We start from the raw sequence: 15156 nt of genomic DNA, 5'->3' as shown, positions 1-15156 counted from the left end.
CGAAAGCTATTTTCAGCGGCGTTTTCGGATGAGCATCGACTTGTTCAAGCACATCGCAACAGAGGTGACCAAGTACGATCGGTTCTTTGAGCAAAGGAGGCCGCCGGAGAACTTGGTCATAGCACATATCAGAAGGTGACCGCCGCCTTGCGTATGTTGGCATATGGTATACCGGCGAATCTAATTGATGATCATTTAGCCATGGGAGAGAGCACTTATATCTTGTGCGTGAAGCGCTTTGCCGTGGCAATTGTGAATGTTTTCGTATCCACATACTTGACAGCCCCCAATGTTGAAGACACGGCAAGACTTTTGGAGTTCAACGCCGACCGGAGATTTCCAGGTATGCTTGGCTCCATTGATTGTATGCATTGGAGTTGGAAGAATTGTTCAGCGGCATGGCATGGACAATTCAAAGGGTATAAGAAGGATGTCACTATAGTCCTTGAAGCGGTCGCCGATCATGAGACTTGGATATGGTATGCATTTTTTTGGAATGCCCGGATCTTGCAATGACATCAATGTTCTTCAACGGTCAGCACTAATGACAAGACTTGCAATGCGGGAAGGTCCATTGGTGGAGTTTGAAGCAAATGGCCACAAGTACAACTATGGCTATTTCCTCGCCGACAACATATATCCAAGGTGGCAAACATTTGTGAAGCCAATTATTCAACCACGAGGTAAGAAACAAACCCAATCTTACAATGCACAAGCGACGGCTAGGAAAGATGTAGAGAGAGCATTTGAGATTTTGCAAGCTTAATTTGCCATTGTGAGGGGGCTAGCTAGATTTTGGGACCAAGAGTGCCTTTGGTATATCATAACCGCTTGTGTCATCATGCATAATATAATTATAGAGGATGATCGTGGGAAAGATGTTGATCATACCCACTACGAGTTGATGGGGGTTCCCGTGCAAGTGAGGAGGTCCGCACATAGGATTGCCCGGTTCATTGCCTCGTACCATGCCATTCACTCCGACGACACACATGATGAGCTCCAAAAAGATCTCATGGAAGAATGGTGGAATTGGCATGGACAACAATAGTTGTATACTTGTTGTATTTGTTTGGAAACTATATGTTGTATTATCTCAAACCTATGTTGTATTGTTGTATGTTGATCCGTAAACTTGTTGTATTTGGTGTGAACAATTTGATGTACTTGTTGTGAACAATTTGTTGTATTTGTATCATAGTTTAAAATAGCCGGCTATAGCCGGGCTATAGCCCGCTATAGCCTTTCCCGCATGGTGCGGCTAACTGCATTAGCCCGCTAAAAGGTGCCTAAGTCCTTAAATAGCCGGCTATAGCCAGGCTATAGCCGGGCTATAGCTGTTTTGGAAGACCGCGGCTATATACTGTAGCCAGCTATTTTAAACATTGATTTGTATGGTACATTTTATTTGTGAATTTATGAAGCTTGTTTGATCTTCTTTGATGCATAGTTGTGTGTGATTGTTGTTTTTCGCCGCGCGCTGCATAATGGAGCGCCTGGCGGAGGAACTTTTTTAGCGCCCGAGCACGTGCTGCATAATAGAGCATCTGGCGGGGAAAATTCAGTGCAGCGCGCGGTAAACGTTTACAGCGCGGTCGCAGCGACATATAGCGCGCCGAAATTTAGTGCGCCTGTTGGAGATACTCTTAGAGTTCAAACTAAAGGGCAATAGTATGATGTTAATTAGATTGCATGTTAAAAAGCATGCAAGTAGGACATGGAGGGGAAAAGCAAGGAATAAAGATAAAAAAAAAGTATGAACAATCTACCTCCCCAAGCTTACTAAAGACACCTAACCACAAATAAAGTTAGAAACACACTAGCCATAGCTCCCCTTTGCCTTGCAAGTTGCAATGCTTGCCCCATGTGGCCGGCCGTGACAATTCAACAGCTTCAGGGACAATTAGCAGCTTCAGCCTTGAGGTAGAGTTTACCTGAGTCACAGCACAATGATTCCTTGAGAGTAGGTTGAGACGGAAGAGCGGACAGGAGGAGCAGGAGATGCCAAAAAGCCCATCAAAAAGGGCAAGGAGCTCCAAACCGCGCACTGCCGCTTACTGTGCACACTCGAGATCTCGTCGCCATCAACTGGTAATGGCTTGGCTTAATCACGGGCTCAACGATAAATTATTGTTTGGGGCCGAGCCGACAGATCGTTAACCCACCCAAACAGTGCTGCATTATTGGCTGGCTCTCCTCCTCTCACTCGTCTCCTTGGATCGGTCGATCAATCACTGAAAAGAACCCTGTTTGATTTGATCTCTCCCAGCCTCGCTCCCATCTCCGCCGGACCACAGCTCCGACTCGACTCAACCTAACTCACTGCTGCTTCCTGCTTGCTGCTGCTGATGCCACCACGCCACCGCACGAGCTCGAGCTGCTGCCATTAATGCGTTCTCTCCGCTTCTCGCCACGCCCAGGAGCTGCCGCGCTCTGACTGACTTGATCCGCCCGCACGGCCGCTGCTCCGGTCGGCGCTGACCTGAACAGCAAGAACCACGAACCCGCCGCAAATGGAGGGGAGGGCGCGGCGGCGGGGCACCGGCGCCGGCGCCGGCGCAAGCACGAGCCCCGGCCGAAACAAGGTCTGGGTCGAGCCGCCGGGCAAGAGCCACAGCCACCACCACCCTCCGCGCCGCTCGCCTCCGCCGCCGGCCCCGCCGGCCGCGGCGAAGAGGGTGGCGGTCGTCTACTACCTCTCCCGCAGCCGCCACCTGGAGCACCCGCACTTCATCGAGGTGCCGCTCGCCAACCCGGAGGCCGGCCTCTACCTGCGAGGTCAGTCAGCCATTCCAGCAGCAACCAAAGGCGCCGCCTTTGCCCCGCCCCGCTGTTTTGCATTTCCTTCAAATTAAATTGCCGCTCCAGACATTTCGGCCTTTTGATCGCGATTCGTGTCCGTGGCCGTAGATGTGATTGACCGGCTCAACGTGCTGCGGGGGAAGGGCATGGCGGCCATGTACTCCTGGTCCTGCAAGAGGTACATCCGTCGCTGTTGTTGAGGGTCAGTTAATGGTCAAGAGAGTACATTTTCTCTTCGGTTGGTTTGATCCGTCTCGCTTCCGCAGGAGCTACAAGAACGGCTTCGTGTGGCACGACATCTCCGAGGACGACCTGGTGCTCCCCGCGCAGGGCAACGAGTACATCCTCAAGGGCTCCGAGCTCCTGGACCGATCGCCGCCTGGTAGGTGTTTGACGAATTGCTTCGCAGTCCAGAGGGAATTGACCTGTGCTTGAATTGTCCATCAGATCTTGGTCCAATTTTCCTTGTCGTTGCCTCTTTTCAGATCGGCAGCAGAATGGCGTTAGCAGCACCAAGGCTGAGAGCCCCAAGCACCCGCAAGAAGAGTCTCCTCAGTCGCGAGGATCGCAGGAAGGGTGCTCGTCGTCGTCATCTCCGTCTGCCGTCACCAAAGCGGCCTCACCTCCAGCTCCTGCTCAGCAACCGCAGCAGCTGGCGAAGTCTGCAGTTGTCGCGCCATCATCATCTGCTTCCACCAGTCGCGAGGATGAGCATTGCCGGACTACGCATTCCGGCTCATCGGGGAACCTGTCCCCCGAACCGGCAGGAACAAATGCTCCGTTATCAGAGTCAAGCTCCCCTGGACCTTCAGAGTACAGAGTTTGCAAACCCATCGGAGCACAGGATGCGTCCACACAGACCGATGACAGCGAGAGGGATGTTCCTCGTAGGCGTGCTCGCACGGCACGGATCTGTATAGAGGATGGCTCATCAGATGCTGAGATTCAAGAGTGTCGTGAAACGGCTATTCAAGCATCGCCAAAGGGCCCTGGAATTGTTCAAGAATCACCACAGGTGTGCTCGTCTGATGATTCTCCCGGTGACAGAGTCGAGACATTGGAGTCCCTGATAAGGGCGGAAGCCAGCAGGAGGAGTACCTATAATAAGGTGCTAGAGGAAGAACATCTCTATTGCCCAATGGGTGTGAAGCTGAAGCCGGCCAATTTGCTCATGCAGATCATCACTTGTGGGTCTATTTCTGTAAAAGATCACCGTGGCTTTGGACTCATCCCATCATACAGGCCAAGGTTCACGCAAGTTGAATTCCCTTCTCCAATGTTCTCTACTCCTATGGCAATACGGCACCTTGACAATGTTCCTTGTAGCACAAGAACAATTGGGGTAAGGGTTCCCGAGTCAGAGTATCTTGCTGGAAGCTTGGTCGAGGCTAATAAGCAGCAAGAGTCAGGGAAAGGAGAAATAACCACACTCAAACGCTCATCATCTTATGACGAGGATAGGTATGACATATCAACACATTTCTCTGATTGTGGGCCTCGTGCTGACACCATGGACATCAATGCATGATCACACCTTGATAGAGAAGTTTAAGCTGATCTTTGGACTCATGTCTCTTTTCCTTATTGGATACCTGAAGCTCCCATGGGTTACTCGCACTAAATGTTGGACATTTATGGTCCCTCGTAGAGACCAAGTCAATTAATTTATTTTCTGCATTATGGTGTCTAAGATAAAAAAAGTGTCCCAGAGGTCCTGGGTTCGAATCAACCTCCTTGCACAATAAAAAGCAAGGGAAAGGCTCGATATGGATTTGGTGGACATGGGTGTAGGCGCACCCGTTTTTTAAAAATTCAAAAAAATTCCACTTAAAAGTTTTGGAAATTTTTTAAATAATTTTTTGCATGTACATATATCATTTTGATACTTACTCGTGCCAATTCTCAAGTGAAAATACGACCATATGTGGCTTACAGAAAAACTAGGAATTTGAAATTTGTATTTCTTTGAACATTACACATCCAATAATTATAGTGTCATTTGCACATTTTGTCATTTTTACGTCGGTCACATACAATCGTATATTTCTTTGAGAATTGGCACGAGTAAGTATCAAGATAATATGTACATGCAAAAATTTATTTCAATTTTCAATTTTCAATGAAATGAAACGCAAAGGTCCTTTGCGTTTTCTCGAAAAAAAAATTTATTTCAAATTTTTTGAAACTTTTAAATGGCCTTTTAAAGAAAGTTTTGAATAAACGGGTGCGCCTACACCTGTGTTCCTCTAGCTATTTCCAGGGAAAGGCTGCCTAGAAATACCCTTTCCCAGACCCCACAATGTGTGGGAGCTTTCAGCACTTGGTACGCCCTTTATAGTGTCCAAGATTAAAAATAATAATCATAAGAGGATCCAACAATTGATATCACACATTTGACTCTGTAACTGCGGTGAGTAAATAAATTGTATTCTAAGCTAGAAACTGGCTAGAAATATCATCTTGTTAGTTGCTCTACTGTACGATTCTTGAAAATAGGGTTTATTATATTCACTACCTCTGGATATATTTTGCTGCTTGACCCAGCATCTCCTCTGAATATGTTACAGAGTATATAGAGCACCAGATCCTAGAAGGGATTTGGAAAGCTTGGCTGAGTCGAGCAGTTTCAGATGTCTCCCACAGACTGTCAAAGTTATATCATGTAAGCAATCCAGAAGTGGAACAACATTCTCTCCATACTCTGATGTCAGGAACAGCTCTGGCCAACAAGAATGCAGTACAAGATCTTCGCCGCTTGGTTCATCATCGAGAAGTGCAAGCAATAGGATGACTGACCCACTAGGTAAATTATCTTCTTCAAGGGAAGAGTCGTTCTACGAGGAAAGGGATAAAATGATTAGGATTGAAGAAAGGTGAGTTGCCTCTCATTATTCTTATTTGTTGGCCTAGTTGTCTTTCTGTTTCTAGAGATTGACAAAAATATTCGTAACTGCAGGCTTGCTTCTGGAGCTCGGGTTATAATCCAATCTGCACCCTTATGTGAAGATAGCGATGACAGCACCGAATCGCTGTAAGGGGTTGTGTTACTTACATTTTGCTGTGAGCTTAAATTCTTTGGAATTTGCTGCATTTCTCAGAAGTTGTTGGAGCAGCTTGAAAGTGCGATTTGATTCATTTTGTGACCAGTGTGAATGTGATAGTCAATCATTATTTTGTTACACCTCCAGGAAGAATTTGTTGCTCCAGATTTCCTTTAGGATATCATTCTATGATCAGTGCATCCTTCTCGTGTAAATTTTGCTTTATTTCCCCGAAGAAACAACCATGAAAGAGTGTAACTTTCCGCATAGATCAGTATCAGAATCGAGAAACATAGACTAGGTACATTCTTCTTTTACCATCCTTAGCTTGGCACCATTCAGACGGTAAACGCATTGCTGGATAGCTTTTTGTTCTTCCAAATTTGAATGGACATGAACAGCTATAGTTTCGCCAGCTTGGTGAAACCATGATGATAGTGGAGACCACATTTTGAAGTTTAAGCTTTCACTAGCTACAAAACATGTCAGACTCAATCACTCAATGCATAACTCCACTGGGATCGTCCAGTTAGCTTTTGTTCTTATGTAAGTCCTTAGCCTGCTATTCAGTTGATCTATCTGATGAGTCTGGCTGGCCTTGAGATGGCAGTGCCTGCGTAGGCGAGGTAGCTGGTGAATGGTGAGCAGATGTCCCCTGTGTCCTTGTGTTTGGAGCATGCTCTATGGCTGCTTCTTCCTCCATGTGCAGCGCTGCAGAGAACAGGTAAAATCGGTAGATCCATCTTGCGGTGTTTCCCTTTTCTGCTGTGAAGGTGGAGGTGGAGGTGGAGCCATCAATCATTTTGTCGCTGGGGTTTTGCTGCTTCCACAGGAAAAAACAGTTAGCTCAATGGCATGTGGTGTGACTGACATGAAACTGCATGCGTGCTATTGGAGGGGGACCAAGCTCCATCAGGTCATGCAATATTACTAGGCAGTAAAGCATTCATTTACATCCACCTCTGCAGTTTAGCTTTGCTCCCTTGTGGATTCAGTGAGAGGGCTAGTCGAATTTTGTCGGTCAGTACCACAAACTATGCCAGTTAAACAATCCTAGTTCCAAATGTATCCATTTTTGCACCCGTTTCACTACCATTGTCTAAAAGACCAAACGGCACTTCAGTTTTTTTTTTTGTTTTCTGCGTACGGGCCAAAATACTATTTGTAGAATTTTCTCGCCCCCTTTTATCTCGGTCACCTGATAGGCTCGATTGCAAAATTTTGTAAATGTTTTGTCTAACATATGCAGAAACATGCACGTGTTGCATTTGGAATTGGAATTAAAGTGCCGCAGTGACACATATTTGGAGCCAGTGTAAAGTTTGAGATGTATATTATTTGGAGCTAAAATTATTTTAGTGATATATTTGGAACCGGCTAAACTCTATCCCACTGTCAACTCGGAGATTCATTGCCGGCTACTTGCGGCCTGGCCGTATGGCCAACTCCCTGGCATTTGAAAAATTGAAGTGGTCACATTTACAAACTCACTTGGGCATTGGCGCGACGGAGCATTGCTGGCGGCAGAAGTTCCAACGCGATTTGTCTGGGCCGGGCTTTTAGGGAGTTCTGGCCCACAGATGCTATTTCTCGAACTGAAAGGAAAATGTCGCTCTCGAGATTTCTGGTTGTGTCCGCATCGTGTCCAGCTCGCAGGGCCGGCCCATACTTTTTCGAGGCCCCGGTGCAAAATGACCGAAAGGGCTCTTATTCACACACACAAACTATTAAAACCGTATATTTCAACCTAAAAAATCCTCATATTTCAATAATAAAGAATAAATATATTCAGTACATAGCATAGATCCATGATCTTTTAACTCTCAAAATGATAGAACATGACTCCAAAAATATCAATATTTGTGATTTGTCTCAATTAAGCGGACAAGGCAGAACATGTCTTTCTTCTGCAAGTCAAAATTGATGATTATATGAAGCTTTTGTGTTATGGATATAAGGTTAGTACATTGACGTACATTTGTTCCCTGTCATGGCCAATATGTGATCCACCTTATTCTTATACTTGTCATACAAGATTGACATGGTGCAGATTAAAAATATTAACAATGAAAGGATGTTGTTCTAAATTTGGCAACCTCAGATTTGGAGGAAGAGGAGTCCATAAAACAAGGAGATGGGTCGTTTCGTCTAGCTAGTGGAGCGGTCCAGAGGACAGAGGAACGATTCCTGGATCGATTGATTTTCTCCGCTTCTGTCCCGTACAAGCTAGTCTGGGTGGGCTGGACATCAGCACATGGGCCTTCATCTCATTTAGAGCGCTAAAAATCAGAAATTTCAAATACTGCTAATAGAACTACTAGCTGGGCCGGGGCCCCTAGCTCGCTGGGCCCAGTGCGAGCGCACTGTTTGCCCGGCCTATGGGCCGACCCTGCCAGCTCGTGGTACTGTTCATGACGCGATCACCTTGATTTCCATCCATAGCAGGCCAGGATGAATGGGGGAGAGCCTACACCCGTTGCGCGGTTCCACCTTCCACCCTGTTTTCCCCACCACTTCCTTCTAGTCGGATACCTCGTCGTAGTTCTCGCCGCCGATAGCTAGGTTTCTACCCACCAAATCTAAGGTAAATCGTAGGCTCGCGCTGGGGATTTATGCGGATGAGGAGGGTGAAGAAGGTGGTGGGAGTACGCAGCGGGGCGAGATCATTGCCAAAGTCGGGGAAGAGGAGATGAGACCCGATGAAGGCGTTGCGGGTTCGGGCGATCGATCGCGCTTGGCGAGGCCGCAGTCTGAGGTTGCATACGCAAAGGAGGAGAGATCGGCTCCGCCTTCTGGGAGCAGATGCTTCAGGCTATGGATCGGCTCTTTTGGGCAGATCGCCATTGATCTAGAGCTCGTCGCAAGGGGAGCAGAGTGATGGATCAACTCAGATGCCGCTGCCGGTGGTTCGGGCGCTTGTGGTGGTCGTGATGGAGCTCTAGGCGCCGAATCAGGGGTAGAAGCCTGGTCCGAAGGTCATGCGCGTTCACGACCTGCGGCGGCTGGATGCGCAAAGCGAGTTCGAAGCGCCCTGCAAAACGAAGGCTCCGAGGTGGAGAGGAAAACCACGGAGAGGCCTCTCCCCGTTCTCGGCGGCGCTATAGAGAGCGAATGCGCGCATGCCGGAGATGTGGGAGAGCCCTATGAAACCTCCAGGATTCACTGGTCGAGATGTGAAGGCTGCTGCAACGCTCCTGGCCTGAATCATCATGCTCACCTGTTGGCGAAGATGGTAGAGGATCGGAACTGGTGGAAACAAAGGTCAAGTGAGAGGTGGTCGCCGAATTTTTGGCGGGAGCAGGGAGCCGTTGATTGCAGGAGACGCCCATCCATGGCGTCTCGGGCCACGCCATGGTTAGGTGGGTGCCCTGGGCTAAAGGCTTGTGAGGAGGAAAAAGAGATAGAGCTTCTTTTTGTTAGCTTTGGCATATCCCCCCCCCCCCCGCATCTCAACACATCTGGGAGGAAGAGGAGAAGTGGTATAAAGTCTCCATTGTCTTCTAGGGTTCGACATTCCCCCTCCCCGCCACCGCTGCCTCCAGAAAGACCAGAGCTATGCTATCTGGGAGTGGAAGAAGCTGAGTTTGTGGGATCTGGGAGTGGATAATATTTCCTACCTGGAACGCAAGAGGTGTTAACCATGGTTGATCGTGCTAGACGTGATAGGAATAGAGGGAAAGACCCTAGTGGAGAAAGAGGTGAATGGTGGAATCGATAACAATAAGATCAGCAGTAGCAATAGAAATTGGAAATATCCGAAAATGTCGGAAAATATTCCCGTGTACACCCAGACATTTTATCTTTGCACGCCAATTTTCCAAAAAAAAGAATATTTTATATGGACTATGTGGAGAAGACAAAAAAATGTTTTATAACTAGTCATGTTAGAGCATCAAAATCTGTCTTTTTTATGGACACAAAAATGTTTTTTAACGAAAATTTGTGTGTCAACATAGAATGTGTAGATGTACATAGAAAAGTTTATTTCTGTTTTTTTTGGTATTTCGAAATGTGTTTTCAGAAAATGAGTTCATGCTCTCTCGTCTCCCTTTTTTCTCTCCCCTTAACCCTAGGGAGGCGAGTGGGCGTCTTCGCGCGGGCAGGCGGAGGTGAACCGGCGGCCTCGCGCAGGCAGGCGGAGGGGAGGGAATTGCGGCGGCCGACGGTGCAGCGTGCGCTCGCGCCTCGCGGCATGCACGCTGCAGTGCGCGTCTGCTCGCACCCCTTGGTCGGGGCCCCTCAAGAGGAGCGGCGAGCGGCAGCCCGCGCGCAGGTAGGGATGGCCGGACGGGAGGGCTCGCTGGTCTTGTTCTGCTCGTGCTGGGAGCAGGCCGGCCGCTGCCCGCTGGCCAGGGCGACCACAATCTGAGATGTGAGTTCAGATTAGAATAGCTCTCCACTTCTACATTTTTATTTGTGATTTTGTAGAATTGTGATTTGTGAAATATGAATAGGAATTAAATTTTTCTTGTTTACAACAGTTCTAAAATGCTGAAATGTAGAGGAATTAAATGGCTGGGGAGTTTTACCCCTATCAGAGGGATCACATTGTGAATGTCAATTCTTAGTTGAAAATTGGAAAGAAAACAATGAACAAGAGCATAAATTACACGATGATGCATACTCCCTCCCTCCATTCCAGTCCAATGAATAAGGCGCACACACGTATTTTAAAATTTATCTTTAACCAAGAATTCATCCAAATATATATAGATTATTGATATATATATAGAATTAGTACCGGAAAGTGTTTTAATACGAATTCAAAGATACTAATTATGTACCATATAATCAATATATTGCTTTGCAATACTGTCGGTCAAAGTTCGTCTTAAAACGTGTGTGTGCTTCATAGGAACGGATGCAGTACATCAAATCAAGGCTAGCGTAGGTAATCTATGTGATGGTGACAGACTGGTAGATTTGCTGCATGAGCTCTCTAAAGCGATCGACGTCAAGGGTGACGTTCTGCCCGTTGAGGAAGATGGACCAGACCATGCCGAATCCCTGTTTGTGTATGGACAAAGGGTCGGTGAAGACGGCGTGGTCCCTCGGGTAGACCTCCTTGAGCGTCGTCTCCTCGGCCGTAGCCTCGTACTCGGCGTACTGGAGCCCCATGTCCGGCACCGGACGGCCGAACTCGTGCCAGCACGGCCACTTCATCTCGCCCCACGGGATGATCTGCACCACGGTGCCGTTGTGCGGGAGGAACAACATGTTGGCGAGCCCAGCGCCGTGGACGCCTACCATCACGTCGCACGAGTTCACCACTTCCGCGAACTGGCCCATGTCACGGACTGCCTCCGGCCCGGCGGCCACTACCTCGAACCCAGCCTCGCGTGCGGCCGCGATGGCCTCCGCCTCGTTGGTGATCGCCCTCGAGTGCCGCCGCAGCATAATCACGAGGCGGGGCCTCTGATCGGAGCTCCGGCTCGCGGGGGTCATCCGCGAGCGCTTCAGCGAATAGGCCGACCGGAGGAAGTCTCGGAAGTCCAGCATCGTGTACCCATTGCGAGACAGGGCCGGGTTGATCCCTAGCTCCTCGTGGCTCTCGATGCCGATATGCGCCGACGGGAAGCAGCGCACTGCGTCGTCGGCATCGAAGTCGATGACCGGGTAGACGGAGAGCGCGGCGAGGACGTGGCGGTACTTGGAGACCCACTCGCGGCTGTAGTCGGTGGCGACGAGCTGGACGCGGCCGTCGTACTCCCGCGCCGTGTTGTAGAGGGGTATGACGATGTCGGTCATGGAGTGGTAGAAGTTCCTGCTGTAGCCACCGGTGGAGAAGACCACCGCGGGGACGTCGTGCGTCACCGTGCACCGTGGCGGGACTGGCACGGTGTCCGTGTCGCCCGAGTGGATGGTCAGCTCCCGGATCATCTCCATTGTCGGTATCTCCCACTTGCGCGGGTACGGGCGGATCGTCGTTACCGTCCCGTTCTCCGGCCGGTAGCTGTCGTCAGAGGCTGCCACCACGTAGACGGTGGCGGATTTGCCGTGCATACGGACGTCGCCTTCCATGGCGCAGATGTCCATGCGCTCGCCGCTGAAGTTGCAGCTTAACTTGCTTCTTGGTGCCGCCACATCTGCTTATCACATAAGAGTAATTAATCAATATAAGGAACTTCTGTTAACCCTTTCTGGCTGCTGCCAAATTCTGGGTTCGTTGCAGATTGATGAATGCAAATTGTGTTGAATGGATGAATTTCCCAAAGAACCATTTATTCCCCCGTCCATGGCAAGAAATTCCTTTTCATGTTTGAGATTTGCAACAGATCCCAAACTCTCTAAAGACCGGGCATACCTTCTGTAACTATTTGTTTACCCAATTAATGCTATTAGTTCACATCTGTAAGAAATGATCAAGGAGTAGTATTATGATTCTCATGTTGACAGAATGCTAGTGCCAGGAATCTCAAATTCATTTTGATGTTGATTATTATACTTGGACCTGCTGACTCTGCAGAATCGGAGTAGGTGTTATGAGTAGCACATGCTATGCACTGGACATCAGTCTGACAGTTACTCTGGAACAGGCAAAACAAAATAAAGAACAGGCTAGCTTAACCTCCGATTCTGCAGAGTTAAGGCTGAACATTAATTACCTTTGATCTCATTGACGCCGCCATCGCCGGCGATCTCGTCTTTTGATGCGGGAGATGGTGGTGCTTCGGCGACCGAATCTGAATTGAGTGAATGAGGGACAAAGCGGCAGGTATTGTTGTTAACTTCAACCAATGTCATATTACAGAAATTGAAGCTTCTCTAAGCTACGCTAACCCATCCAGCTGTCTTGGGCATACCATCCGCAACTTTTAACTTGACCGCGTCGAGTGGTTGCTGCTGCTGCCATGTTCTTTGGCTCGCTAAGCCTGGGACAAAGAGAGATACAGGACGTGACGGTGAAGCCAATTCCCAGGATTTCAGCTAAGCTGGCCGTCACGGTAAGACAGACGTTCATACTGTTGGCGTCAATGTGACGATGCAGAGTAGAATGCATACGTGGGATAGGGCATGCTCACCTGAAGGTGCAACCTTGTGAACCGTTTCATCCCAAACTTCACCTGGTTGGTGAACTTGGTTACTTGCTGTTCTGTTATCTTGTGATAGTGGAACCTGGCCATATGGTCGTATGGAAACAAAAAAGTCTGAAACTTGGGCAATGCTGGTCTCTCTAACTGCAAAACAAGAAACGCTAGTCAGTACCTGTGTAGTTAATTATATTGTGATCGCAAATTTGTATTCTTGAACGAAGAAACAGTTGAAGCACACGAATGCATATCTTTATTCTCAAAAAGGAAAAGAAAAGGTTGGTATCAAGCTGTCTGAGATACTATGCTGCGCGCAGAATCAATCAGAACATCACAACCAATTTCTAGACAGACACGCTTACAGTGTCACTAAATGTTCATCCAGACCGATCTTGTAAGTTTGGGATTAATTTCATGGCTACTATTGGCATATGTAGCCAGAAGAACCAATGAGTGTAAAGTTTAATTCTTATCAAATCGAAAAGTTCGACCTCGTTTTATCTGGAAAATTAAGGGTCAATTAGCTCATGGGCGAATGCTGGAAACATATAAGTAGTCATGCTGCAACAAATAAACCCACACTCTTGCAAAGCTGCAAGGCCAGACGGAACACCCATCTAGCCCTTACATTCATGGCACCGATAGAATTAAGAAACATGAAACAAAAATACGAACGAATAAGAGATAAACAAACGCACAAACATAAACACACTTCAAACCACACTGTAGGGCAAACTACCAAAGGAAGTTGCTGTTCAATTCAGAAGACTTACGGCGAGTAATCTGCGGCACGCAATCGGTCTTGAGCACGACGAGGATGAGCAGCGGAACCAGAAGGCATGCTGCAGCAGCTCCGCCGCTCAAGTTTCTCCCGACCATCATCTTGCATCCGGTTGCTCTTGCAACAGCTAGACCTCTACTAGCTCCAATGCCAAAGTTCTTGCAAGCAAGCTGACACTCTTGCCTAAGCTGGCCAGCTCGTTGGAGCCCGAGGTGTATGTTCTGTATCTGACCTCTTACAAGTGATGCATACTAGTAGTAGTATGTTCCCCTATTGAAATGATCTTTATTGAGCGATCCTAGTTTTACTGAGCGATCCATGGCGATTCTCGTATCCCCATTGTCTTTCGGTTGACTTGCAGTGTCATTAAATACCATGCACATGCATGCACGCTGATCGAACAAACAGCCGATCTAAGCACATGTGCACTCGCGATATCACTCGCCCGTTCCGAAAGAGTGCTGCTATATACATACGATGAAACTGCATCCGACGGCGGCACGACAATGCGTGGCAGCACTTCTTTGCCTTCCCAAGACCCGAACCGAAAAATCCCAGGGCCAGGCCGAATCGGCAAGCACAAGACCAATCTGTGACAGCAAACTGTCCTTCTCCTCTGCGCCTGCTTCGCCGCAGATTGCTCGCTTGTTCCATCTCACTAACTAGACGACGCTCTGTACTTGCGGTTCTCCGAAACGCCGAGGAGCACCTCCTTTCTCTCGCCATCCTCGTGTATGGTTGCTGCCACTGCTGCCAGAACCATGTCGTGTTCTCGTTTTTGTCACCGTTATTCCGGCCGCAACCATGGCTTTCTCGTCTTGGTCACAACCACTACTGCAGCTCAGCGCCAGGTTGCTGCCACAACCGGCCATGTCGTTCTCGCCTTCGTTGCTGATGTGGCTGCTGCTGCTGCTGCAACCATGCTGTCATTGGCTATTATCACTAATCTTGATTAGAATTTCCATTGTAGAGTTAATTAGGAAATTATAGTTGCTTATTTGAGGGATGGCCGTGTCTTGTCCAGTAGTACAATGTCTACTTGTTATAGGCTACTAGTAAAGGTAGAGTTGGCTTAGATGCCATTGACCAGTCCATCTTTAATTAAGTTGTACTCCCTTCGTTCATAAATAAGTGTACATACGGATTTTCCAAGATAAATTATCAAGTTGAGTGAAAAATGCATTGGGAAGATGCATCTCTCCTTTTTAATTTTTTCATCTCCAATGAGCTAAGTAAATGCACAAAACAAGGAGAATATGTGCTAAATATTATTGGGTTTAATTTCCATACGATGAGAGAGAAACAACTAAACTGCATTGGGAAGATAGGAGTACACTCTTTTGTGGATAAAATTTAGAGCTAGATGTTCACTTATTTGAGGACAGAGGGAGTAGTCAGATGCACAACATGGCGTGTAGTACTAGGATTTGTGCATGAGTAGGTTTAGTTTTTCGCTGGGTTGGTTGCTATACACGAGCAGATTTGGACTAATTCGGTAGTA

The 15156-nt window shown here is 47.9% G+C and overlaps 2 protein-coding genes across 2 annotated transcripts; one reads left to right on the top strand and one right to left on the bottom strand.

The window, feature by feature from the left end:
* Nucleotides 1-2513: 2513 nt before the first annotated feature.
* LOC124650829 (protein SOSEKI 3-like) lies at nucleotides 2514-5969 on the top strand. The gene is made up of 6 exons (XM_047190180.1): nucleotides 2514-2778; nucleotides 2911-2980; nucleotides 3069-3184; nucleotides 3288-4263; nucleotides 5370-5675; nucleotides 5759-5969. Exons 1-6 carry the CDS (start codon nucleotides 2514-2516, stop codon nucleotides 5835-5837), a joined length of 1812 nt encoding a protein of 603 aa, XP_047046136.1. The 3' UTR covers nucleotides 5838-5969.
* A 4770-nt stretch (nucleotides 5970-10739) lies between these two features.
* LOC124650813 (alpha-1,3-arabinosyltransferase XAT3-like) lies at nucleotides 10740-12354 on the bottom strand. The gene is made up of 3 exons (XM_047190178.1): nucleotides 12348-12354; nucleotides 12043-12130; nucleotides 10740-11934 (listed from the first exon to the last, which is right to left on the bottom strand). Exons 1-3 carry the CDS (start codon nucleotides 12352-12354, stop codon nucleotides 10740-10742), a joined length of 1290 nt encoding a protein of 429 aa, XP_047046134.1.
* Nucleotides 12355-15156: the final 2802 nt, after the last annotated feature.

The sequence above is a fragment of the Lolium rigidum genome, chromosome 1, assembly GCF_022539505.1.
Source record: "Lolium rigidum isolate FL_2022 chromosome 1, APGP_CSIRO_Lrig_0.1, whole genome shotgun sequence".
NCBI classification, from domain to species: domain Eukaryota; kingdom Viridiplantae; phylum Streptophyta; class Magnoliopsida; order Poales; family Poaceae; genus Lolium; species Lolium rigidum.
This window is presented reverse-complemented; position numbering and strand designations above follow the sequence as displayed.

Bases quoted from the DNA above. Each gene is read 5' to 3' on its own strand.
- LOC124650829 (XM_047190180.1), top strand. From the start codon at position 2,514: ATGGAGGGGAGGGCGCGGCGGCGGGGCACCGGCGCCGGCGCCGGCGCA. The intron at 2,779-2,910 runs GTCAGTCAGCCA...CCGTGGCCGTAG, and splicing joins GGCCGGCCTCTACCTGCGAG to ATGTGATTGACCGGCTCAAC. The intron at 2,981-3,068 runs GTACATCCGTCG...TCGCTTCCGCAG, and splicing joins TACTCCTGGTCCTGCAAGAG to GAGCTACAAGAACGGCTTCG.
- LOC124650813 (XM_047190178.1), bottom strand. The intron at 11,935-12,042 runs CATTCAACACAA...TCTTATGTGATA, and splicing joins GGTTCTTTGGGAAATTCATC to AGCAGATGTGGCGGCACCAA.